The 24,475-nt window shown below is 45.2% G+C and overlaps 1 protein-coding gene across 1 annotated transcript; it reads left to right on the top strand.

Moving 5' to 3' along the window:
• Positions 1 to 10,141: 10,141 nt before the first annotated feature.
• Positions 10,142 to 24,238, top strand: ERRFI1 (ERBB receptor feedback inhibitor 1). The gene is made up of 4 exons (XM_060013588.1): positions 10,142 to 10,254; positions 20,309 to 20,506; positions 20,616 to 20,689; positions 21,550 to 24,238. The coding sequence occupies exons 2-4, from the start codon at positions 20,385 to 20,387 to the stop codon at positions 22,731 to 22,733; spliced, it is 1,380 nt and encodes a 459-aa protein (XP_059869571.1). The 5' UTR covers positions 10,142 to 10,254; positions 20,309 to 20,384; the 3' UTR covers positions 22,734 to 24,238.
• The last annotated feature ends 237 nt before the right edge of the window (positions 24,239 to 24,475 follow it).

Genomic DNA, 24,475 nt, shown 5'->3' with positions numbered 1-24,475 from the left:
GTCTCAAAGCCTGCTTCTCAAGGAAGGCAATCTGCAACAAACATCTATGGGAGATGCACTGATAAGAAATTGAAGATATGGAATTAAAGGTCAGGAAGGAAGATAGGGTTACCATTAGATTTTGAGGCAATTCCTATAGAGGTGATAAGAAAAAGTTCAGGAATTGAATGAGATGGCTAAATTATAAACAGGTAAAGACAGCTTCAAAGGATGCCTACAGCTAAGCATCCAGGAAAGAGAAGCATAGGCGACATAGGAGAGGCATCAGAAAGGTGTAATCGTGTAGGTGTCACCAAGGTGGAAGGACAGAAAACATGAAGAAATTTTAAGTTAATGTTAAATGCTTCATTTATAGGTAAGAAAATTGTGGTTATGGCTACATAATGTGTACTAACAACACCCATTTCTCTTTTCTCCTAGTCCCTTCTCTAATTTTACTGTAGGAAACTACCACCCCCTCTACTCTTAGCTGATGTGATTTGGACGGCACTGATTCTACCCATGGTTCCAAAGGTGGGCTCATGTTTGGGCTTGGACAGTCAGAGCATGGCATTCCCTGGCCTTCAGTTTGAACTAGTGAGAGTAAGGCTCAAGGTTTTTGTTCAAACCATTAAATGAACTCTTTTTTTTTTTTTGATTGGCTGGCCCTAGGGTTTGCTGGCAGCCACCATGCCACTGAGGAACCTCAAGATGAAGTCAGTATAAAAGAGGACAAAGCCACAGTGAAATAAAGTCCTAATCGGGTGACATCATTTGAGCACCGGAATACAGCTGTGCAGGTAGCTAGACATCCTTAGACTTTTCTGTTACTGAACCACTGAATTCCTGGGTTTTTTTTTTTTCCTTTTAATCCAATTTGAGTTGGGTTTTCTTTCACTAGCAAAGTAAAAAATTCTAAGTGATAGCATGAGGATAACTATTCCATATTCGATTTTGTAGTCCACTTTTTTCACTAAACATGATAATGGAAGAATTTGGGGTGATTAAAAGTAAATTAACTGCCTAGGTCTGAGTCCACAGTTAGTAGCTGTGCAACCTTGGGCATATTACTTGACCTCAGTCATAAACTGAGGAATAGCATGTACCTTATAAGGTTGTGAAAGTTACATTAACATATGCAAAGCCCTAAGACTGTGCCTAATACTTGGTAAGTGGTGTAAAAATGTTAGCTATTATTAATCATTATTTCTAATTACAAAATCTTCATAAGCGTCATTTTAATAGATGAATGGATATTTCATACTTTACTTAGCCAATCGTCCTACTAACAGGCCAGTTTTTCACTATTGTGAATAACACTGCATCGAACATCTTTGAGCACAAAGATTACTCTGTATATGATTATTTCCTTAGTTTAGAGTACTAGTGAAAATACCAGTTCAAAGAGTCTATTCGATTCTCAAAGATTTTTAGGGACGTAGAGTCTACAGCCTTGCTCCAAAGATACTTCCTTTGCATTTTTGTTTTTTTTTTCGGTACGCGGGCCTCTCACTGTTGTGGCCTCTCCCGTTGCGGAGCACAGGCTCCGGACACGCAGACCCAGCAGCTATGGCTCACGGGTCCAGCCTCTCCGCGGCATGTGGGATCTTCCCGGACCGGGGCACGAACCCGTGTCCCCTGCATCGGCAGGCGGACTCTCAACCACTGCGCCACCAGGGAAGCCCTTCCTTTGCATTTTTATACCAATTAGTCTATTTGCACTCATCCAAATCTTCCTTCCTGTAATTTAAGCTTAGACCTATGATCAAAAGGAGATATGAAATACAGGCAGACCTTGTTTTACCGCACTTCACTTTGTTGCCCTTCGCAGATACTGTGTTTTACACAAATTGAAGGCTTGTGGCAACCCTGCATCAAGCAAGTCTATCGGTGCTATTTTTCCAACAGCATTTTCTCACTTCACTTCTCTGTGTTATATTTTGGTAATTCTCACAATATTTCAAACATTTTCTTTATTATTATATTTGTTATGGTGATCTGTGATTAGTGATCTTTGATATTATGATTGCAAAAAGATTACAACTCACTGAAGGCCCTGATGATGGTTAGCATTTTTTAGCAAGAAAGTATTTTTCAAAATTTATTTTATTGAGGTATAATTGATTTACAATTTCTGTTTACAGCAAAGTGATTCAGTTATACATATATATACATTCTTTTTCACATTCTTTTCCATTATGGTTTATCACAGGATACTGAATATAGTTCCCTGTGCTATACAGTAGGACCTTGTTGTTTATCCATTCTATATATAATAGTTTGCATCAGCTAACCCCAAACTCCCATTCCATCCCTCTCCCACCCTCCTCCCCCTGGACAACCACAAAGTCTGTTCTCTATGTCTGTGAGTCTGTTTCTGTGTCGTAGATAAGTTTATTTGTGTCATATTTTAGATTCCACATATAAGTGATATCATATGGTATTTGTCACAAGAAAGTATTTTTAATGAAGGTATGTACACTGTTTTTACACACATAATGCTATTGCACACTTAATAGACTACAGTGTAATGTAGACATACTTTTATACGTACTGGGAAACCAAAAATCACGTGACTTGTTTTATTGGGATATTCGCTTTATTGCACTGGCTGGAACTGAACCTGCGACATCTCTGAGGTCTGCCTGTAAATGAGTCTTTACTAGGATCGTATACTCTAATTAATGAAATGGAATAAATGCTTATAAAGTATTATAGAAATTTTAAAATAGAAATAATCCGAAAGCTCAAATAAGTGGATATTTTCTGAATTTTACTTTGAAAAAATAGAAACCATCAGAAGAATATAGTAGATTGGCAATAAATATTTATTGAGTGAATGTGATGATTACCCTAATGTCCTGAAGCGCCTCCTGACGGATGCATCATTATAGATGAATTAATAGGGAGTAGACTTTAGTATATTTCTAAATCGGTGAAAACGAAGTTTTTGTTACAGTTTTCCTCAAACAGCCTTCATTAATGACAACACCCTAAAGTTAATTATATAATCACATGTGTTTTACAATGTAAGAAACTGAGCAAAGGAATGGTCACTTGTCTTAATTACACAGTCAAATATGCCTTTTTATTAAAAAAAAAAAACTGGCCACCTTTAAGATATCACTGATTCACAATCATTATTTTAAGAAAAGTACAATCTGGAAAAAAGATGACTTTATCCCACAGTCTTAAATTGACTAAGGAAGAGATCAGAAACAACTCAGAAGAAATAACAGTGGCCAATTGAACTGAAGTATCAACCAACATTCACCTAACCTTTATAATAGATTTGAAGTTCACACCCTCTCTCATAAAAGGGTCATTGAACCTAAAGCCCTGAGTTCTAGCCGTGCCTCCACTAGAAATCTGTAACTTTTGCAATGTTGTAGACACTGAGGGATTTATTATAAAACACCATGAACCCCAATCTGTATTTCCCCAAGCGAGGCCACCAGCCACAGATGCCATTCCTGTCACCCCAAGTGGCTGAAAACCAAGGAGTTGACCAAAAATCTATGCGTTTGTCTCTTTCTCTCTGTCCCTCATCTTGTTTCCCATCTGCTTCATAATTACTGCCAAACGTTGGTGCAGCTCTCCATGTCCCAGGGTTAGAAGAACTAATGCCCTAGCCAGAATGATAATTCAGAACTAAGAAGATAACTTAGCACCCTCAGCCCCAAATTATAAATCTTTTGGTCACATAAGGCCTGTGGCAATAAGAGTGACATCTCAACATGCAAACATTTCACTGTCTACTTTAAACCTTTCCGATAGCACCCTCCGCCTATTTTTAGCACCGAGTCTGAACTTCTTCACATCACATGACATATACAGTCAAGTAAAATCTGGCCTCTACTTAACCTCTCCAACCTCACCTCTTACCTTCTTGTCATTGGGAGTGAACTTGACCTCCTCAAATGTCAACATTCTGAACATTTTCTGTTTGCCCTGTTCTCCCTTCATCTTCCCACAGCTGAAGCAACCTTCACCTCTCAGTAGAGACCTCACATGGTCCGAAAAAGCTCTCCTGACTCCCCCGGGTCTGGGTGGGTGCCTTTCTTATGATCCCCATAGCACCCTGCCAGCCTCTATCACCTTATGGCTTCCTGGGGGCTTGTTTACAACTCTCACAACTGAAAGTTCTCTGAGGGGAGGGATTGTGTGTCTTTTGCTTACTGATGGGTACCTAGTATGGCCTGGAACATAGGAGTTCAAAAAACATTTATTGATGGATGAACGAATGAAAGTATGAATGAATGAAATTAGAAATACAAAAAGCGGGGTGAGGGAGGGTTGGATCGGGAGTTTGGGACTAGCAGATGCAAACTATTATATATAGAATGAATAAACAACGAAGTCCTATTGTATAGCACAGGAAACTATATTCAATACACTATAATAAACCATAATGGAAAAGAACATGAAAAAGAATATATACATATAACTGAATCACTTTGCTGTACACCAGGAATTAACACAATACCGTAAGTCAACTATACTTCAATTTAAAAAAAGGAGAAGAAATACCGAGAGGTGTTGACATTCATTCAGTTCTTACAGCATCTAGTCACTGGGTATATCCCATTACCTTTGCATTCCAGAGAAGATGGTAAAGCTGTTCATATTAAAAAGTTCTGTAGGGACTTGAAGTTTATGGACAAACCAAACCTATTTTTTTCTAAAGGAAACATGCCTATGGATGTTGATAAGTATGGGCTTACAAGTAAATGTTCCTAGACTTATGACCACTTGTTATCTTCCCTTCAGAGTCACTAGGAAGATTCTCCCTGCCTGTAGTTTATCTCTCCAAGAAAGGCTGATGCCTGAAATTTCATTATGACAGATCCCTTTCTTTGGCTTAAGGTTTTATAGCCTCTTAAGTGAAAATACTGCAAAGAAAGTAAAACATTTTATCTTATGAATCATTTATGCTCCTGGAATTTAACAAAACAACCTCCTGGATAAATTAAATCATGTATACTAATAAGCAATAGAGAATTTTGGAATCTTAGACTGAAAGGTGTTCAAAAACTCAAAGAATATATAACAGGTAATTCCGTGGCGATCCAGGAGTTAGGACTCCATGCTTTCACTTCTGTGGGCCCCAGGTTCAATCCCTAGTCAGAGAACTAAGATCCTATAAGCCGTACCGCTTGGTCAAAAAAAAAAAAGAGAGAAAAAGAATACATAACAACACTAACAATGAGAATAACAATTGATTTAAAAAACAGCTAACATTTATTGAATCCTGATTGGAGCCAGGTTGTCATCTAAATACTTTTATGTACACAATATCATTTATCTACCCTATGGAGCAGGACGTACTGTTATCCCCAGCTCACTAGGTGTTGAGAGGTGAGGAGCATGCCTGAGTCATATAGCTAGTGATAGAACTGGATTCAAACCCAAATCCTCTGAATGCAGGCCCTAAGCTCTTCATCCCTACACCATTTTCCTTCTTCTTCTTTTATCCGGAAGAAAAGAAAATATCTGCTACCAAGGGACCAATTTGGTAGAATGATACCAAGTTATTTTAGAACTAAATCCAAAGAAAGAAGCATCTCTGTTTTCTTGTTTTAATATAACAATTTAACTTTCCATATGTGTTGTGTTTGCTGAACTATTCGCTTGTGTCTATGTAAACATACCTCATCTGTGTCAACGGCAATGAAGGAGTGAAATATATTTCTGAAATCTCTTAATGAAGAGTTGACATTAATATTTTTAATTAATTAATTAATTTGACAAGGGACTAGAGCACACCCTACTGGCCAGCTAGTGGGAAATACAGCATTTACTTGGAAGAAAATGTCATGTTAAAATCTGAAGATAAAAATCAGATTACTGTTTCCAAGAAATTTGAAAAAATTGTCTCGTAAACATCTATATATTAAATTAGTGTATCTATAGGACACTAAAAAATTTCTAAAGGTTATAAGTTCTAGAAATGGGATAAAACTAGAAATATATTAACAGCCAATAGCATCAAATGTTGGTTAAGAGAGCATTAAGTAAATGAAAAAGTGGCTCAGTTAAAAACAAACTATACAAATAGCCCTCCAAAACTCATACTAAGCAAAATCAGGTAAGCCCTGGCCCTGACACTTAAACTAGTAGATGGATAAGTTAAAACCAGCCTCTTGGGGCTTCCCTGGTGGCGCAGTGGTTGAGAGTCCGCCTGCCGATGCAGGGGACACGGGTTCGTGCCCCGGTCCGGGAGGATCCCACATGCCGCGGAGCGGCTGGGCCCGTGAGCCATGGCCACTGAGCTTGCGCGTCCGGAGCCTGTGCTCCGCAACGGGAGGGGCCCCAGCAGTGAGAGGCCCATGTACCGCAAAAAACAAAAAAACAAAAAAACAAAAAACCAGCCTCTTCAGTCTTTTCCCGGGCTGAGCGTACTGCATGTACTTTTTTCTTTCTTTTCTGTTTTCTGTTTTTTTTTTTTTTTAGGGGAAAAGCTAAGAAGGGGGAGTAATATCCCTAATTAATATCCCTGGGGAAAATGGAAGTTGTAAATTTGAAAGCTCCATGGAGATTTTGATTTGATGAGGCAATTCCCATGGGTGAATCTCGGCTCATATCAGTGGGAGAGTTTAAAGTAATCCACAAAGTTTATTGGAAATACTGTGTAAATATGTGTGTGTGTGTGTGTGTACCCAGATGTCTCCAAAACATAAAGTGACAACTAAACAAATGATCTTTGTGAAACGCAATTCTTCCATTCTCATGCATTTTTTATTGCACACATCTATAAATTGGTTTTTTTAAAAGTGCATAACTACATATACTGTGAATAGAAAAGGCTCTAGGACTAACAGAGTAATGCAGAAAGTGTCTCACTTTAAAATATGTCTCTATAAACAGAGCCCAAACACAAAAACATCTATAATCAAGATGAATAACCACCAAGTTGCGATCCTCTTCTACAGTATTCGCATAATATCCAAATAGAAATTTGGAAGTGTCATAACGCCCTGTCCAGCACATGTGTGCTTACACATGACTTGCAGGGATACTGGGGGAGGACAGAAAGAAACAGTGTCCTTCGGAAAGCAGAGACTGCGATCCTAAGGTTTCTGAGCCAGAACCTCTCCCTGTTCTCACTCCAAGTACAGCCTCTTCTTACTCTGAAAGAAGGGCAAGTGTAAAGTGACAATCTGGGTCAATGTGAAGTAAGTCTAACATTTTAAATGTTACATTTAGGGTTTTTTAATATTAAATAACAATCAGCCAGTATAAATTCCTTGGGAGGTGGCCTCAAAATTAGATGAATTGGGGAGATGTAAAAAAAAACATTGTCTGACTTTAACTTTCTTCCTTACTGGAGATAATTTAAAACATGCTAGATTCAGTACAAAGAGGGTATTTTTTCCCCTAAACCTCTAGACTAGTGTTCTAATCTGTTAAAAGTCATGCAATGATCATTTGATAAACACAAAATGCTCATTTGAAGTTGCTTAGCATTTTCCTTTTAAACTGTTCCACAAATACTCCACAATATTATTGACATGTCAGTGTTATTACAAACTATCATTAATAGAGTCTTAGATAAAAGATATGTGGGGTATAAGTGTTCTCATGTAATTCAGCCACAGCTGAAAGCCACATTGTATGAGTATTATTGTAAGCAAAATTCAGTAAGCCATCAGCTCTAACTGGTTTTTCCCCCAAAATGAATACATCAAGATGTTTATTTTCCAGGGCCAGGGGGCGGGGGGGCGGAAATTTAGGAGTTTGGGATTAAAATATACACACTAGTGTATATAAAATAGATAACCAACAAGGACCTACTGTGTAGCACAGGGAACTACACTCAATATCTTGTAACAAGCCATAATGGAAGAGAACAGAAAAAGAATATATATATTCATATAGATATGTATAACTGAATCACTTAGCTGTCCACCTGAAATTGATACATCATAAATCAACTATATTTCAATAAAAATTTTTTAAGATGTTTACTTTGCAAGTTTTAAATAGATCAGAAGAAAAAATCAGATTCATCAAGAATGACTCATGTGATTTTGTGATTTTTTTTTGATAATTTACCGAAACGTTAGCCCATCATACATCTCTCAACCCTATACTGAGTATCCTGTTGATCTTCTTTCTCTAAAGAAGGGGTGTGTTTGATGGTTGCTCTGGTGATTATCACTGTTTAATGAATAGGAGAATGTAAAACATGCCAATAAGGCCAAAGCACAAATTACAGCTGTATTGTGGTTACTTGAAATCGTGCAACCAGGGTGCCTTTTGGATGAAACTTGAGCTTGGCTAGGTCCCCATTCAGTAAATGCTGGACTGTGAGGTCTGAAAAGATGTTCTCTGGCAAGTTCTCAGGCTGATCCTTTTTTTTCATACTGATAGTGTATGGGTAAGCTGTAAACATAAATGAAACCAAAATGGGGGAAAAAAAATCTGGATAGATTGTGAATAAAAAACCTAGTTAATTTGGTAAGAAAATTAGCGATTAGTTGTGACTAATTTTCATCATCCTAAAATACTACTACATGAATGGCAGTAAGAAAAGTTAACAGAAAGATGGAATAAATGAATTCTTAAGTAGCAGAGCAATGAAAATGACCCAAGAAGCCCTGAAGTCCAGAAGGAGCCCATCAGAATGAGGGATAGAGCTCTCTCTGCTAAATGTTTGTTTATCTTGCAAATAAAAGAGAGTTTTGTTTTGTTTTTAGTTTGGGTTCCTAAGGCCTTGAATTCAAAATTAAGCCTTTGAATTAAATTTAAAAGAATGTAAGTAAATAATAGGGGAGAAAAGGCAAATCACTTCATGGAGTGTAAAGTTAATAGTTAACCTGATAATGAGGTCGGAATCTCATTCCATATGTTAAACTACTCCAATTAGGTAGTGCTAAATGTCTAACTATTGGGCATTACTGCTGAAATGCAAGAAGGGCCTCTGAGGAGACCAAAGAGGTCAGCAAGAGGTCTCTGGCCTCTACTCAATAGAGTACCATTCAGGGGATTTCTTCTAGTTAAAACTGGAGGGTTTCTGTCTGTTTGCTTTTTTTCTTACTTTAGTTACTCTTGGTTTGTTATCATTTGTATTATTTATTTTACGGTTAAACTATAAGCCTAAGTTGCATCACCGGCGCCTCGAGAAACCTCCTCCTGCCGGCTTGCTGGTGTTTTGTCCTTGGGCATCAGTGGCTGCCCTGATGCCAAGAGATGTTGAGGTCTGCCTGGGTCTATTAAGTAAACACGAGGTTCGGAAGTCAAGCGGACGCCGTGTTGCGGTGAGGGGGTGCTTCTGGAAGCCCGTGGGCGGCCCTATCCGGGTCAACTGCCACCAGGGCCTGGCCTCCGTTGGCAAACGTGTGGTCAAAGGTGAGGTTGCCGGGCACCCTGCCAGGAAAGGCCCTCACCAATGTGACCTCGCTGCCCCTCGCTGTCTCACACGGTCCCACTCTGCCCTACGCTGTCCCTCAAGGTTCCGATGCCCCACTTTGTCCTTCCTTGTCTTGAGCTGTCCTTGATGTCCCACACTGTCCCACCCTGTCCCGCGCTGTCCCTCCCACGCCGCGGCCCGCGGGCCTCGTGGTGAGCGCGTGGCTGCAAACTGCAGACGCGTCCCCCACCCCAGGCCGGCCCAGCAGAAGCTCCGCTTGCCTCCCCCCGGTGCCCTCAGCCCACCCACGCGGCGGCGGCCCGCGGACAGGGGAAGACAAAACCCTCCCTGGGGCTGGAAACGGTGGAAACCCCGCGCGAGGCGCGGTGCCGCCTTTGGGTCGGGCAGGAACCGCGGCCGAGGCCGGGCGGCCCGCACACTTCAGAGGAAGATTCCCGGGAGGGGGTTCTCGGAGCTGGGCAGCGGCCACCCGGATCCGGCAGAGGGGAGGCGCCCAGACCGCGGCGGCCCAGAAACACGGCCCTCGGGAGACAAAGACTGCGTCCCAGCGGGGCCGCGCGACACTGGCGGACCCCACGCGAGCGCCTCCGGACCCCACGCGAGCGCCTCCGCACCCCACGCGAGCGCCTCCGCCGCGATATCGCCCCTTTAAGCGGCTCGCGCCCGGAATTGGCTGCGCGGGGGAGGTGGGGCGGCGAGGGGCGACGTCACGGCCCCGCCCACTCGCTATATAGTGAGGCGGCGACGGCGGCCGAGTGCGAGTGGGAAACGCTAGTGGGAGCGGGTGGCCGGCGAGCGGCGAGGCGCCTGCGCGGTGTCCGGGCCCCTGAGCCCGCGGCGCTGAGACAGCCGGGACGGACATGCGCGGGAGGGCGCCGTGGGGCAGCCGCGGCTTCGCTGGGGTAAGGGGCCTGCGGGCGAGGGCGGGGCGGCGCCGCGCCCCTCAGGGCTCCGGGCGGCTCACTACGCGGGGCGGGTCCCCGGGGCGCGGAGAGGGTCGCCCGGTGCAGAGTCTCCCGGGACGGAGGGAGGGGCCGGCCCGGGGCGCCAGGGACGCGGCTCCGGGAGCGGCGAGCCGGGGTCCTGCGTCCGCGGGCTGGCGGCGGCCTCGGGGTCTTTCCTCCTCCCGCTGGGGGCTGCACTGGTCTGGTCCACACCGCGCGCCCGCCAGCTCTGTCCTGGGAGCTGCGGGGGGCCGGGATCGGCGCCGGTTCTGACCCGCGGTTCTTCTGCCTAGTCTCGGCGACGACGGTCATCCCCAGTCGGTGTTCTTAATTCATCCGAGCAGCCCCGCGCCCTCCTCCCCCCCTCTCCTCCCAGGAACGTGATTCTTTGCTGTGAAGGTCCTAAATGCTGCCTCAGATGGAAGGAACTGTAGAATTCTGTGTTCGAAACGACAGCACTTATTGATTGGCCAGTTCTTGTGTGTGTACGTGTGTGTTTATATGTATATCATAGTCTTATACAAATTAGATGACTCCTTTACCAGGATTGATACTGGATTGGTGCTTGCGAAGTCTATATTAAGATTTCGTCATTGCTCGAAAGAAACCAGTGTCTTACCTGATAAAAAAATATGAGTAGAGTGTTAGTCATAAACGTAAGTGCAATCAGAATAGAGACTGTAGCTTTAAAAGAGATGTGTTGGTGACTTTAGGTGCACCTGCAACACAGGTAGGGCAGGACTGGTTTCTAGGCAACTGTTGGGGGTGAAGAAAGGTGAGGTTAAAATGCCTTCCCCCCCCCCCCTTCTGGAGAACAAGTGTTCTACAAAGTTTCAGGCTTTTATAAATCTGTTAAGAATGCAACGGGGATATGTTTGTTCAGGAGACTGAAGCATCTAAATAAGTTCACCATATCTGGTTTTGCCTTCTTTTTTCAACTGCATTTCTTTCTTTTTCTTTTTTTTTTAATCCTTACTGGAATTATATAGTTGTAAGTGAAGTTTTCCTTAAACCAAGGCATTTTGGTACTCATTTCAGAAAATGACCAAATTTTGCTAAGACCAAAATAAAAGAAGTCGGTTCCTTGTTAACAGGCCGACTATGATTGGTTATCAGTATGTTATCAATCAAGCTTTTTTCCAGATATTAGCAAATTTGAAGAGAAATACATATGGGTTTTAGCATGGAGTTCAGACACTGTTCATCTTTGCCTTCACTTCATACAGAAGTTTCCTTTTCAGCTGTGTGTTCTTGTGGACACTCACTGGTAGGTGGCAGAGGTCTGGGAGTAATAATTTATAATCTAACAGATGTTAGACTGTAAACTCCTTAAGGGTAGGAACCCTGCCTTGCACAACTTCTGTCTTATGCAGCTTTGCACATAGTTGATGACTGATAAATAATTGCAGGAAAGCATATTTTACATTTTAAAGCTCAGCAGGATAGGGCCAGTCGCTGATAAAGTTCGGGAAGCAAATCTGTTGTTTTTTTTTTAATGGCCGTTATGAAGTGTCTGAATTATTCATATTTTGGGCAGATAGGGAAAACCACTGTCGTGATGCACTGGGTTTCCTACTTTCGGTTCACAGTCGATTCTAGTTGCTCTTTCTGTGAGATTTAATTATACTGTAGACTTGAGTTTTTGTGTGAAAATAACTGCTGCTCCTCAGAGGAGCCAGATAATATTTCCTTTCTGCTAATAGTAATGGTAGCTTTTAAAAGCAAGTCACCTGGGACTTCCCTGGTGGTCCAGTGGATAAGACTCCGCACTCCCAATGCAGGGGGCCCGGGTTCTATCCCTGGTCAGGGAACTAGATCCCGTGTGCATGCTGCAACTAAGAAGCCCGCGTGTTGCAACTAAAGATCCCATGTGCCACAGCTAAGAGCTGGCACAGCCAAAATAAAAAAATTTGAAAAAAAAATCAAGTCACCTAAATTACAGGTGCAATCTAACATGCTTGAAACTGACCTGAATGTCTACATACCGTGAGGTTGCTTTCAAAAGGTGACCAGAGGAGGAGAAAGGTGGTGCCAGGGGTAATTCGAGGAATTGGAATGTCACAGACTCCCGCCATGGAGGGAGTCTGCTCTTAAGCTAAATGCATTTGTGTGGGTACCTCAGCACCAGGATTTCTGTAGCATCCTTTGGTGCTGTTGTTTGGCCATGCGTTATAAAAGCTGAGCGGGATAACTCAGCAGGTAAACGAAATCCAGTTGTGGCATTCTGGCATCATTCGCACGGTATAAACATGCTGTGTAAAGATAGGTAAAACTGCTGAGTTTTGGGGTTCTGAACATACGTTACTAGCTTAAATACAGAAGTTCGTTTTAAGGTAGGGGGAAGTTAATGTGGGATTCAGATTTCAGAAAAGGAAAAAGGATTCTGCGATATGGAGTCCTCGTTGATACTTGAATCCAATTCTTTTTACCATAACATTGGGCGGTATTACCGAAAGGCCATTGAATATATTTTTAAAATGTGGGGCTCTGGCTACACGACGTAGCCCTTTTCGACTCCAAAGTGCCGTGATTCAACAAAAGATTACAGTTTAACAGAGGAAACAGTAGGAAGGTCAGGATGAGAAGACATTGTCCAAAAGCTCTTGTTAAAGACCCCCAGCATATGAAACCCCATAGTCACAGGTTGGGATTTGAAAATACTGTTCCTCTCTGCGCGGAATGCTCCTCTCCTGACTCTTCTCATGGCTGCCTGTTTTTTCATCGTTTAGATTCAAATTTGAAAAGTCACCTGAGAGAAGCCTTCCCTAGCCACCTGTGTGAACAGGTTCTTCTGCCCCCTTGCCCTCTCCTGTTCTCCGCTCATTCCCTTGGAAGTGACCACAATCTGAAATAGTGCGCTCACCTCTTACCTCTCTCCTCGCTAGACCGAACCTTAGTCAGCACCACCTAGCGTCGTATGTAGTCCAGAATAAGCATCCGATAACTATTTGTGAAAATAATGGAGCCCTGCCCTCTAAAAACCAGTGAGCCAAATGCATGAGCTGAGTTCAGGCTTCTCTGCGCAGCTGACCAGCGCTTGGGTCCTGTCCTTTGTGTCAGTTTCTCCATCTGTAACCAGGAATGTCAGGAAGAGAAACGTGGCTGTCGCCTGAAATGAAGACACTCTAGAAAGGAGAGGTGGTGAAAGTGTAGTGGGGAAAATGCTAGATTACAGGGCAGAAGAGCCGCAATGGCCCTTTGCCAACAGGAAGATGCTTAACCTCACTTCATTTCCTCCTCTGTAAAATGGCGACTATAATCCCTGCCTCCTCTTACAGGGATGCCTTGGGGATCAAGTGAGATAACATGTTAGAAAGTGTTTTGTCGTCTGTGGACCGCTTTCCAAATACAAGACATTTTGTCATTAAATTCTGGATTTTACAATAGAGCCTGATTATCACGACCCACAGGGATCCATGCTGGGAGTGGGTTAAAAGGAGGCCCCTTGGGTGTATGTAGGGACCCCTTTTTACAGGCGGAGACAGACCCGCGTATATCAGATACCATCTTGTAACGGGTTATATGATGGCGGGGCATCCACGTGTCACTGAAGGTTGATGGTTTCAAAGAACTGTTTGAAGTGGTCACGGAATATCAGACTGATAACTTAACCCACCCTTTCCAGAGGATACATAGGACGGACCTGCAAGTAATAACTTGTACAGGAGAATTTGAGGGAGTTGAAGTATAATAGGAACTTTCATAGGCTAAAGTTTGCCCAAGAAAAAACTATGACCAGGCAGCGAAGCCCCAGGACAGTCTGTCTGAGCCACCCTGAAACCTTGAGCATCGTAACGGGTCAGATCTTCCCCCGGTTTAATTAAGAGCTTGGAGAGCCGTGTGGTGTGTGGGAAGAGCCTGGCTCAAGTCTGGGCCCCAAGTTCCTTAGCTCTGTGCTTGCGGTTCCTCGGCTGTAAATGAGGGTGGTAATAGGCACCCACCTCCCAGGGTTGTGGAGAGGATTAAATTAGTTAATACACATAAAGCACTTGGAACAATGCCTGTCAGATAAGTGTCCAGCGAACTAGTTATTATCCTTACTGGGTTTCTGTTCACTGTAACAATCTCGAGTTACCCATTGGGTGACTTAAACGCTCATTAATTAAATGTGAAGTTTTAGACTCGCTTCCTGTCATTAGACTATTGTGCTCATTGTCCTTAAAATTTGAATAGAAATTACGTATCTTTCACAATTAGAAATCTACCGTGTGTATGTCTAAAAGGAATAATATTTTTCCATCCAGTGTGTCTTTGTGTTCAGCTGATGCTAGCGCTGTGTAGGAAAAGGACAAAGGACAAAAGAATCCATTCCTGCTGTGGGGCGTTTCTGCTCTGTCACCAAAGCCGTGTAGGAGACTGAGGGAATCCAGAGGCTGTCGGTGACCATGGTAGTGGAGCAATACGTTTTCTGTTGGCTTGACATTTCTTAAAATACTTAGCTGGAGAATATTCTGAATTATTTCAGAGCTTAGGTCACCTAGCTTTGACCGCGACAGTGTGAAGATCAAACATTTTCCTGGTTGCCGTGGTTTTTCCCACCTACACATGGGCCATCATGGGCCAGGTGCAGGGCTGCAGGAGGACAAAACGTCCATCCCCACCACACTGGGCCACACGCACATCTTCACTGAAACCACTGAGTTTAGTTACGTGTTACTAACTTCAGATAACACACTTTTAAATCATCTGGGCATTTAACGCAGCGGCTGTTGGTGCTTCCACAGTAGCGGGGCGCTCTCCTACCTTGCTGCCCCTCCTCCCTTCCCCCAGATCAGCCTATTGAAGTGAAATCCGAGAAAAACCCTGAATTAGGGCCTGTGATTTTTGAAGAATCTTCTGCTTTTAGTAAATCAGCTCAGGCCACACAACACTATAGCGATCATAAACGCTGAATGTGTTAGGCGAATGTCAAATAAGTTTTCTCCTTTTATTAACGGAAATTAAAATCCTGTAAAGGAGCTAAACTGAGCGTTCAGTGCAGATCGCTTGGCCACCAGCGCTTTGGACACGAATCACAGTAAAAATAGTGAGGTGTGGTTTTGTTTTCTTTGCTTTTTCATTTTCCCGAAGGTGATTATTTTAGGCATCTTCAAAATGAAAGATGAGTTGGTTTACTTGGGGAGGGTCTAAAATCATGGTAGTTGTCGTGGCCTTAAGTCAGTTTCTTTTCACAGATTTTGGCTGTGAATATAGTTACCTTATATCTCCCTGAGTATGGAAATAGGTCGGTAGGTAATTGTTACATGCAGCTGCGAAGACCATTTATCACCCTGAATAAACAGAAATCAGGTTCTTAAACCAGATTGAAAGAAGGAAATTACATCACGCTTTTAAATAAGGAAGCACTGGGCAGAAGTGGATGAGTTGTGTGACAAAAATGTGCCCCTCCCCCTCTCATGGATTGCCTGAGATTTATTAATGAGATCTGTGGCCAGGTAAGCCTATCTAGGTTATTGTCTCAAGGTAGCCTGTTTTTAAAAGAATAGTCTCAAAGAGGCTATCCTCAAGCAAAAGGCACGTCGTTTCACCTGTTTGATAAAGAATGGGCGATGTGCTTTTGGACGTAACCCTTTTTTTTTTTTTTTTAAGGAAAATGACCTTAAATTTAGCAGCAAAAACACAGGAGGTGCATCACAATCCGGAAGAGAGGAGAAGGTGAAATTCAGTGTTTCCAGAAAGCATCCCCTGATTGCTTTAAGTAGACATTTAGTAACAGATGCCAGTTGGGAAAGTTACACTGTTAACCATTTAAGCTTCTAATTTTTTACCCAGTCTCAAACTGTCCAGTTTGGATTTTGGAAATGAATTTAGTGGAAATTCCTTGCTGGCTACCCGTCCTAGACTTGTTCCGCTATAATTGGGCAATGTCAGCAAATGTTAAGTTTATCGCTTACACACCTGTGTTTTTCCCCTTCTTCACTGGTTTGTATTATAAATTCCATAAATCTTTCATGTAATTACTTTTTTAAAAATGAGATGAATATTTTCTCAAGATCCACTTACTAAGTATGTGTCAGAAATGAATGCGGTCAGGATCTGTTGGGGCGGGGGGAGTGCTGTCCTAGAAAGTTCGGCTGATAGAAGGGGACCAGGGGCACAGAACAACCCGAGCCCTGGACAGCCTCCTCTGGCTTCTCCCAAGGGAGCGGGTTCATGGAGAGGGTGGCCCTGAAGCCTACATTGATTCCTAACAGCGATGTGGGGAAAGGAGAAGCAAGAGCTTGAGAAAGGTGGATGGGGGCCTTGTTGTGAAGGCCTTCAACGCCAGACCGAGCAGCTTGCACTGAGCAGCCCTTGAAGACTTTGACGAGGTTGGAGCAGTGGGAGATGAGGAACAGCGATCTGGTGTGCAGGGTGGGTGGGGACTTTCAGACCCGAGGCAGATCTGGACGGAAGGAAGATAGGTTTGAGAAACAGCGTAGAAATAAGCTGTGGACCTTGGCGATTGAAGGTACATCTGCTGTAACTCAGGTTAAAAATGGTGCCTTTCGGAGACGTGTGATCTGCTTAGACTGTGAACTGGTTTGGGAAGGGGGAGGGGATGTGCAGTGGGTGACAGGAGGCCTTTGGTTAGTAAAGTTGGAGATGCCAGGGGACCATCCGACTGGAAAGGTAATCACCAGACAATAGGAAATGCAAAGTGGAGGCTTGCGCCTGGGCTGGACTCGGGTTTCGGGAAGCTGTCAATGTAGAGTTGAAGCCCTAGAGGGGGATGAGAACTCCAGGCAGCACCGGGTTGTAAGGAGAGAAAGTAAAGGGACAGCCTCAAGAAACAAATGGCTTTAGGGGTTTTGTTTTGTTTTGTTTTCCTTGAATTAAAAAAAAAAAAGAAGTGATGTTAACAGGAAAAAGTAGTTCACACCTGGGATGGGTATTTAACAGCATTTTTGACACAAAGGCTAAAAATTAGTTCATGTATTTGAGAAAAGTTACTATGCCCAAGGTTATTGAGACCCTGGTCTATATACCAGACTGAGTGGATTCACATTAGCTTTAGTATTGTTTGCATTTCATCGCACAATGCCATCTTGGACTTACAGTTCCTGGTTTTCCCACGTAGGTATCTTTTTGCAGCCGTTTTCCTAATGAATTGTAAGGTAGCGCTAGTTTTACGGTTACAAGGGAACAAACTTCGAAACACGGCAGCATCAGTTAAATTTCACTTGAGCGCCGTGTTTCTTTTTGACTCGAGGTTGACCAAATTGATTGACTTTTTTTTTTTTTTTTTTTTTTTTTTACAGAGGAGTATACATATTGAATACTTCCAGAGTTTTGAAAGAGGCATAAAAGAATTCCAGGTGGTTGAGTTTACAACCTGAGGAACACACTTTAAAAGTTTCCTTCCAGACCCCCTGCAGGTTCCCTTTTTTGAGTCTACAGTTGGGAGTTATTTTCCAGAAGAAGAGAGCACACAGTGACACTGCCCTGGGAGCTCCCCGTGCGAGCCAGTGGGAAGTTTGGACAGTTTCATAACATGGCCCATTCACAATTCCCCATTGAAATGTAGAGGCAGGTCACCTTCGATGAATGCACAAAGACACTATTGTGGTCACAAGCGAGCTGCCTCAGTGAACACAATTCTTTTTATACTAAAAAAAAAAAAAATTTTTTTTTCTTAAGAAAGCTAACAAGGAGGTGATGGAAACAATGACCGAAAAATAACTTTTTCTAGAACGTGTACATAATGTTAAGGGACCACTGAAATGGAAGTCCAGAATTCCGAGGTCATTTCAGCAGAGGCGATGGTTACACAATCACCCTGTTGAAAGCGAAGATTTAGATGGCATTCGGAGGCCGACCCACCGTAATTACTGGTAGTTCTTGCTGGCCTGCAGACAGGTGAGGGCTGGGCCTTCACCGTCCCCTGCAGCACTTTCCTGTAATCTGGATGGGCGATCTTCAAACGTATGCTTTCAAACCAGTCAGATACCATATTCTTCTTCCTATCTGGCCTTTCAGTTTTCTATCGCCACAGATACTGTCCCTGTCGTCCTGCCAGTGCTTGCAGATTGCTCAGAAACAGCACCCTAGACCACTGGGCAGGGACAGAGAGGGTATGTCTAGCAATTTTTTGCTGAAGATTTTATCTTAAATTTTTCTTAGAGCTTAACTGCATTCAGGGGAAGTAAAAACACATTTGCTTTGTTCCTGATCTTAAAAACCAACCCTCAGAAACAACAAAAAAAGACCTCCCAATAACTTAGATTTCTGAAATGATGGGGGTTTTTCCCCCCTCTTCTTAATCACGTATCTTTAGAGACCGATGAAAGAAAGATAATGCTTGACTATTAGAAATAATATTTTAAACCTGTTGAAATCTCTGCCTAGTATATGAAAACAGCTGACTTCGGGAGAGTAAAAAGCTGAGAAGGGCTGATCGGACCCCGTCCTCCTTTGTCACTGAAACATTAACTGTCTGCATTCCTTTTTACGTGAAAAAAAATGAATCATCAACATTTGCAGAGTATTTTTTTAGACCCTTAGCTTTAAAAAAAACAAAAAATAAACCCTGTGCCTTACATATTGTTTACATTCAGTTGCTGCTGACAATACTAATAGATGGCGTTGTACAAACGTTCCCTTACTGAGCACCTGCTAACGTTCAGGTGGTGATAATTAATGATTGGGGTGCAGCCTCTTTCCTGAGCTCACAGTCTTGTAGGGGGTGACGGATTTGACCCTGAAACAAAACTCTGACCTGTGTGCCCCTCCCCCAGCACAGCACCCATCTCACTCGTCTTGTGTCACCCACAGTCCTCAGCACGGCACCCAGCTCTCGGTTTGTGCGAAAATACTTGCCAAGAGGATGAGAAAGCGTTAGAAAGTGTATGTACACGTCGCACAAGGGGCCAATGTGACACGGAGACTTGACAAGTGACGTCCTCACCTTATTCTAAGCAAACATGCGTATCTGAAGACAGGGCAGACGTGGATGCTAATAACGAATACACCGTGGTAATGAATACGGAAAATGGGGACTGGGGACTCCAGACACATCTGACAAGGGGGCGGAGGGGTCTGAAAGTGAGGAACTGCTGGGTTAAGAAAACTGTAATCCATGCCTCGCAGCTAGGCAGGACAGACGTAAATTACTAGGCAGTTCACAGGGGAGAATGTGGAGAATGCAGTCTTCAGTTTGCCTTTAAAAGGGAGGAGGACGCTATCCAGGTCTCTGCCGAAGCCGCCTGCAGAACTCGATTTCCACGGGAGAATGGAAATGAGTATCTTCATATGTAACGAGTTCTTTTTTCTCGCAAAAGTAGTTACTGGAGAATTTGTCTTCCCGGGGCCCACATCCGAAATACGGAATCCAAGTAAATGCTGGGCTTGTGGGGTTGGTCATCAGGGGCCGAGTGTAGACTCTCCTGCTTCATCTAAGCGTTGGGTCTTAGAGAATATTAGTGTTGCAGATCGGAACCCAGTAATTTCTGAAATTACTTGTGTAGCTCGGGGGTCGGGGTGGGATGAGCTCCACTCTCAACACAACCACACGCTGGAAGGTCCGTGTGTGTGCTCCGGCGGGTGAGGCCGCTGTGTTGTGCAGCTGTCAGCGCGCAGGACCTCTGCCTCGGCTGATCTGTTTCCCATTGGCTGAAAGCATCTCACATCCTGGATTAGTACATTCCCCCGCCCCCCAAAAAAGACTTACAATGTCTACATTTACGTACCCTCGTGAAAAGTAAGAGCTAGGTAACATAAAAATGGAAGAACTGGGCTTCCCTGGTGGCGCAGTGGTTGAGAGTCCGCCTGCTGATGCAGGGGACGCGGGTTCGCGCCCCGGTCCGGGAAGATCCCGCGTGCCGCGGAGCCTGCGTGTCCGGAGCCTGTGCTCCGCAACGGGATAGGCCACAGCAGTGAGAGACCCGCGTACCGCAAAAAAAAAAATGGAAGAACTGAGTGGAAGTCGGTCGTGGAACGTTTCCATTCCACAGCCCCCGAAATTGTCTCACCGTGGCGAGTTGCGTGTGCTTCGGGATTGTTCCGTTTACTCTCTCCTCTGTATCCCCTCTAGGAAATGAAAGCCACTGGCTGACCACACATCCCTCCCTGGGCTTCACGAGTTTTAAGACTTCCCAGAATAAGGCACAATGTCCATGGCCGGAGTCGCTGCTCAGGAGATCAGAGTCCCGTTAAAAACTGGGTTTCTGCACGATGGCCAAGCCCTGGGGAGCCTGAAGGCCTGCTGGGGGGGCCGCGGCGAGTTTGAGAAGTAAGTGCAGGACGTGGGGCCGCTGGAGCCTGAGTGTGTGACGTCCGAGTGAGGGCGGGGACGCGATTGCTGCCTGTTTGTCACCAAGGTGTCTGTCCTTTCCTTTCAGCGGCTTTTTGAACATCGACCCCATAACCATGGCCTACAGTCTGAACTCGACGGCGGAGCACCTAACATCCATAGGTATGTGTCCTGAAAGCCCAAGCGCCCCTGGCACTGGGGGAGGAGGGTGGTGGCAGCCCCTCGCGTGAGCTTGGCCTCCAGCGTTATTTTCTAAATGAGGGAACGACCTGAGCTGTTTCCGACAGGAGCCGGTCCCCTAGTGGCGACAGATTCTGAAGCTAAGCGTGTTCTTAGCCGCCTTTGCACCTCAGCCTGAGTCACTGGGTCTCCCCGTGGGGGTGTGAGCTTCTAAGGCGTCCCAGCGATGAGACATAATAACTCTCAGGAACCCCGGACAGGATCTCTCTTCTTCCTGACGAGCCTCGAATGCCTGTTCGAAAGTGACAAAGCGGTATAAGTGTTGACAAAAACTTAGAAGAGTGTGTGTATGTTAGTCCTCCTAACGTGAACCTGGTGTTCCTTAGATTTTTGCCAAGGGCTGCTTGTCCCATCGCAGGCGAGTCTCTGGCTCGCGGTATCGCAAGGGGCCTGGTGAGGCTCTGTCCTATCTCAGGGCCGCCCTGAGTGTGCTGTGTGGTCCACCTCTCAAAGGACCAGGTTGGTGCAGGCTGGCACTCGCGTAAGTTACATGCTGCTGGCCTTCTGTGGATTCTGCACACGTTACAGAACCTGTCTGGGGCGTGTGGGCATGCGCCGCGCACGCGTCCAAGGCAGATAGAAGAGGTCATTTGTTCTTTGAACCGGATCAGGTGCGTTCCCCACCTCCGGGCCCTAATTACGCCCGTGGGGCTTGCCTGGGTGTGCTCGGCGTTCCAGCGGCTGGGGGTTTGGCCAGGAGCGACCCGGCAGAAGGCGGCAGGAGTGCGGGCAGCTGAGGGCGAGCGTGGTCGATCTTGGGTAACCTCTCGGGTTCCTTCCAGGGCGCGCTTCCAGGTCTGCTCCGATGAACGGCAGCCACTTTCCGGAGCACGGCCCCTCCGCCAAGTCTCGCCTGCCCCCTCTCATCATCCCCCCGAGTGAAGGCTGGGGGCAGCAGGAGGAGGGTCGGGTGGCGTGTGGATTGAAGAAGCTGGCAGTGAACGGGGTCTGTGCCTCCACGCCCCCGCTCACCCCCATCAAGACGCCCCCGTCCCTCTTCCCTGGCGTGGCCCCCTGCGAGCGGGGCTCTAGGCCCCTGCCACCCCTGCCCATCTCCGAGGACCTCTCCCTGGACGAGACGGACTGCGAGGTCGAGTTCCTGACCAGCTCGGACACGGACTTCCTTCTAGAAGACTGCGCGATCTCCGAGTTCAGACCTGACGGCCCTGGCAGGCGCAGCTTCCGAGGGTGCGGACAGATCAACTACGCGTATTTCGATACCCCGGCCGTCTCGGCCGCGGATCTCAGCCAGGCGCACGACCAGGCTGCTGGGGGGACGAGTGCCAACCCCCCTCTGTCCCAGGCCCACCGGAGACTGAGGAGGTCTCACTCAGGCCCCGCAGGGTCCTTTAACAAGCCGGCCATCAGGATCTCCAGCTACGTGCACAGGGCTTCTCCCAACTCCGATGACGACAAGCCCGAGGTGCCCCCCCGGGTCCCCATCCCTCCCCGGCCGGCCAAGCCGGACTACAGAAGGTGGTCGGCCGAAGTCACTTCCAGCACCTACAGCGACGAGGACAGGCCCCCCAAAGTCCCGCCGAGAGAACCCTTGTCCGGGAGTAACTCCCGCACCCCGAGCCCCAAAAGTCTCCCGTCTTACCTCAACGGGGTCATGCCCCCCACGCAGAGCTTTGCCCCCGACCCCAAGTATGTGAGCAGCAAAGCCCTGCAGAGACAGCACAGCGAGGGGGCCGCCGGTAAGGTCCCCTGCATCCTGCCCATCATTGAAAACGGGAAGAAAGTGAGCTCAACGCATTATTACCTGCTCCCTGAGAGGCCGCCCTACCTGGACAAATACGAAAAGTTTTTTAGGGAAGCAGAAGAGACACACACGAGCACCCCCATCCAGCCCCTCCCTGCCGACGGCGGTGTCTTTTCGGCCCCAGAAAAGCTGGACTCGAAACCAAGAGTGGATCTGGCAGGCCACGTGAAGCGCAGACATTTCTCCTACGTGGTTTCCCCTTAGACCCTGGGTCCTGGCTCAGCAGAGGCGCCGCAGCAGCCAGCGGTTCTCCTGCAGTTCTGCAGCCTGATGGCGGTTCCCAGGAAGACGGGGCAGGTCGCAGGGTCAGAGAGTCGAACTGTCTGTCTTAAAGAGAAGGGTTTAGAGGGTCGTGAGGTGCTGCCACGCTGAGCATCCCTGACCGTGTTAGTGGCGGAGAAAAGTCCGCTCAAGTCTGTGATTTAAAGATGTGATGCGGGAAGGAAGGATGGGGACATTTCTGTACGTGCTCACGTTATGCACCCGTACCTACACTTGTGGTAAAGTCGTAGATCCTAGTTGCAAGTTAACCAAGTAGTTGCTATCTTAGAGTAATATATATTTAGAATGATAAAAACTAAAGCTGGAGGATGGCTCCTGGCAGACTGAAGATTGAGCACATGGAAGAGAATACAGAATACAGTATTGTTTAGATCAAAATCATTAAAAAAAAACCCAACTATTTCTGCTTACTAAGTTGGAGGATTTCTGGCTCGGAGGCCTGTTCCGTTTTGTCTCATTCATCTTTGCAAGCAGTTTTTCCATGGAGGGCAGGGCATTCGTTCTTTCCGTGATTTAACCTGCCTCGTTCAAGTCATCCCAAGACCTAAATCCTTTAGGTCTTGCTTTCTGGTCTGTTGAGGGGAGGGATGGCCACATATTTGGTACCGTATTCTCACCTGTCCGTGTCTCACATCTTGAAAAATGGGAAGGTAACAGAATTAGTCATTTTTCCTTACCATTCCTGCTGTATTCTACCCCCCACCCCCACCCCACCCCGAAACACAGGGCGCTCGGGGGGGAGAGCAAATTAAACTCTTCGCCAGTGTTGAGGATGTCAGTTGAAGCAATAATGAGACAGCAATGCGGTTGAGAGGATCTGTGTGGGGACGTGTGTCGTGGGTTTTTTTGTTTTGTTTGTTTCTTGTTTTTTTGTCCTGGGTTTTTTCCCTCCCCTTTTTTAGACTGTATAAATAAACGAATACAACACAAGCTGGCCTTGTGTTGCTGGTTCCTCTTCAGTATTTCCCGGGGATTGTTTGCTTTTTAAGTAGAACACTTCTGACCAACAGCCCAGTATGTCTTAAGAGCAGAGGTCACCTCAGCACTGCTTTGGAAACTCTCACAGTCGGCTGCTCCGCTCGGAGAGCTCACGTTCCCATTTTCACAAGCTTCGCTGTATTTATCTTGTGTAGAGCCGCACAAAGGAGATGGTGCTCAGTGACAGAAGTACCTTACTGCGACGTTCTTCATGTTAAACAAGCTGTTTACAGTTTAAACTGCTGAGTGATGTTATTTGAGTTATTTAAAGCTTATATTTTAGTATGAACTAAATGAAGGTTAAAACATGCTTTAGAAAAATGCACTGATTTCTGCATTTATGTGTACAGTATTGGACAAAGGATTTTATTCGTTTTTGTTGCATTATTTTGAATATTGTCTTTTCATTTTAATAAAGTTATAATACTTATTTATGACACCGTTAATAATGTTTCTTGCCTACACTCTTATAAAATTTTGTGTCTCGAGGGAGGGGGAGGGGAGGTGTAAAAAAAAATTTGTGTCTCGAGTAATATGACAACATGACCATTTTTAAGCACAAGGGAACATTTTTAAGCAGTCTAACATAGGCTTGAAATTTACCACCATTCCCTAAAATGACAGACGATTTAAGCAATGTACATTTAAGTAGTATACAGACAGTGAAAACGAGCTGTTTGTATTTA

The sequence above is a fragment of the Delphinus delphis genome, chromosome 1, assembly GCF_949987515.2.
Source record: "Delphinus delphis chromosome 1, mDelDel1.2, whole genome shotgun sequence".
Classification (NCBI taxonomy): Eukaryota; Metazoa; Chordata; class Mammalia; order Artiodactyla; family Delphinidae; genus Delphinus; species Delphinus delphis.
Note: the sequence above shows the minus strand (reverse complement) of the source record. Positions and strands in the feature narration are given on the sequence as shown.

What these genes read in the sequence shown, in the direction of transcription:
- ERRFI1 (XM_060013588.1), top strand. Translation starts at nt 20,385, where the DNA reads ATGTCCATGGCCGGAGTCGCTGCTCAGGAGATCAGAGTCCCGTTAAAA. An exon ending in GGCCGCGGCGAGTTTGAGAA is followed by an intron (nt 20,507 to 20,615) that starts GTAAGTGCAGGA and finishes CTTTCCTTTCAG; the next exon opens with CGGCTTTTTGAACATCGACC. An exon ending in GGAGCACCTAACATCCATAG is followed by an intron (nt 20,690 to 21,549) that starts GTATGTGTCCTG and finishes GGTTCCTTCCAG; the next exon opens with GGCGCGCTTCCAGGTCTGCT.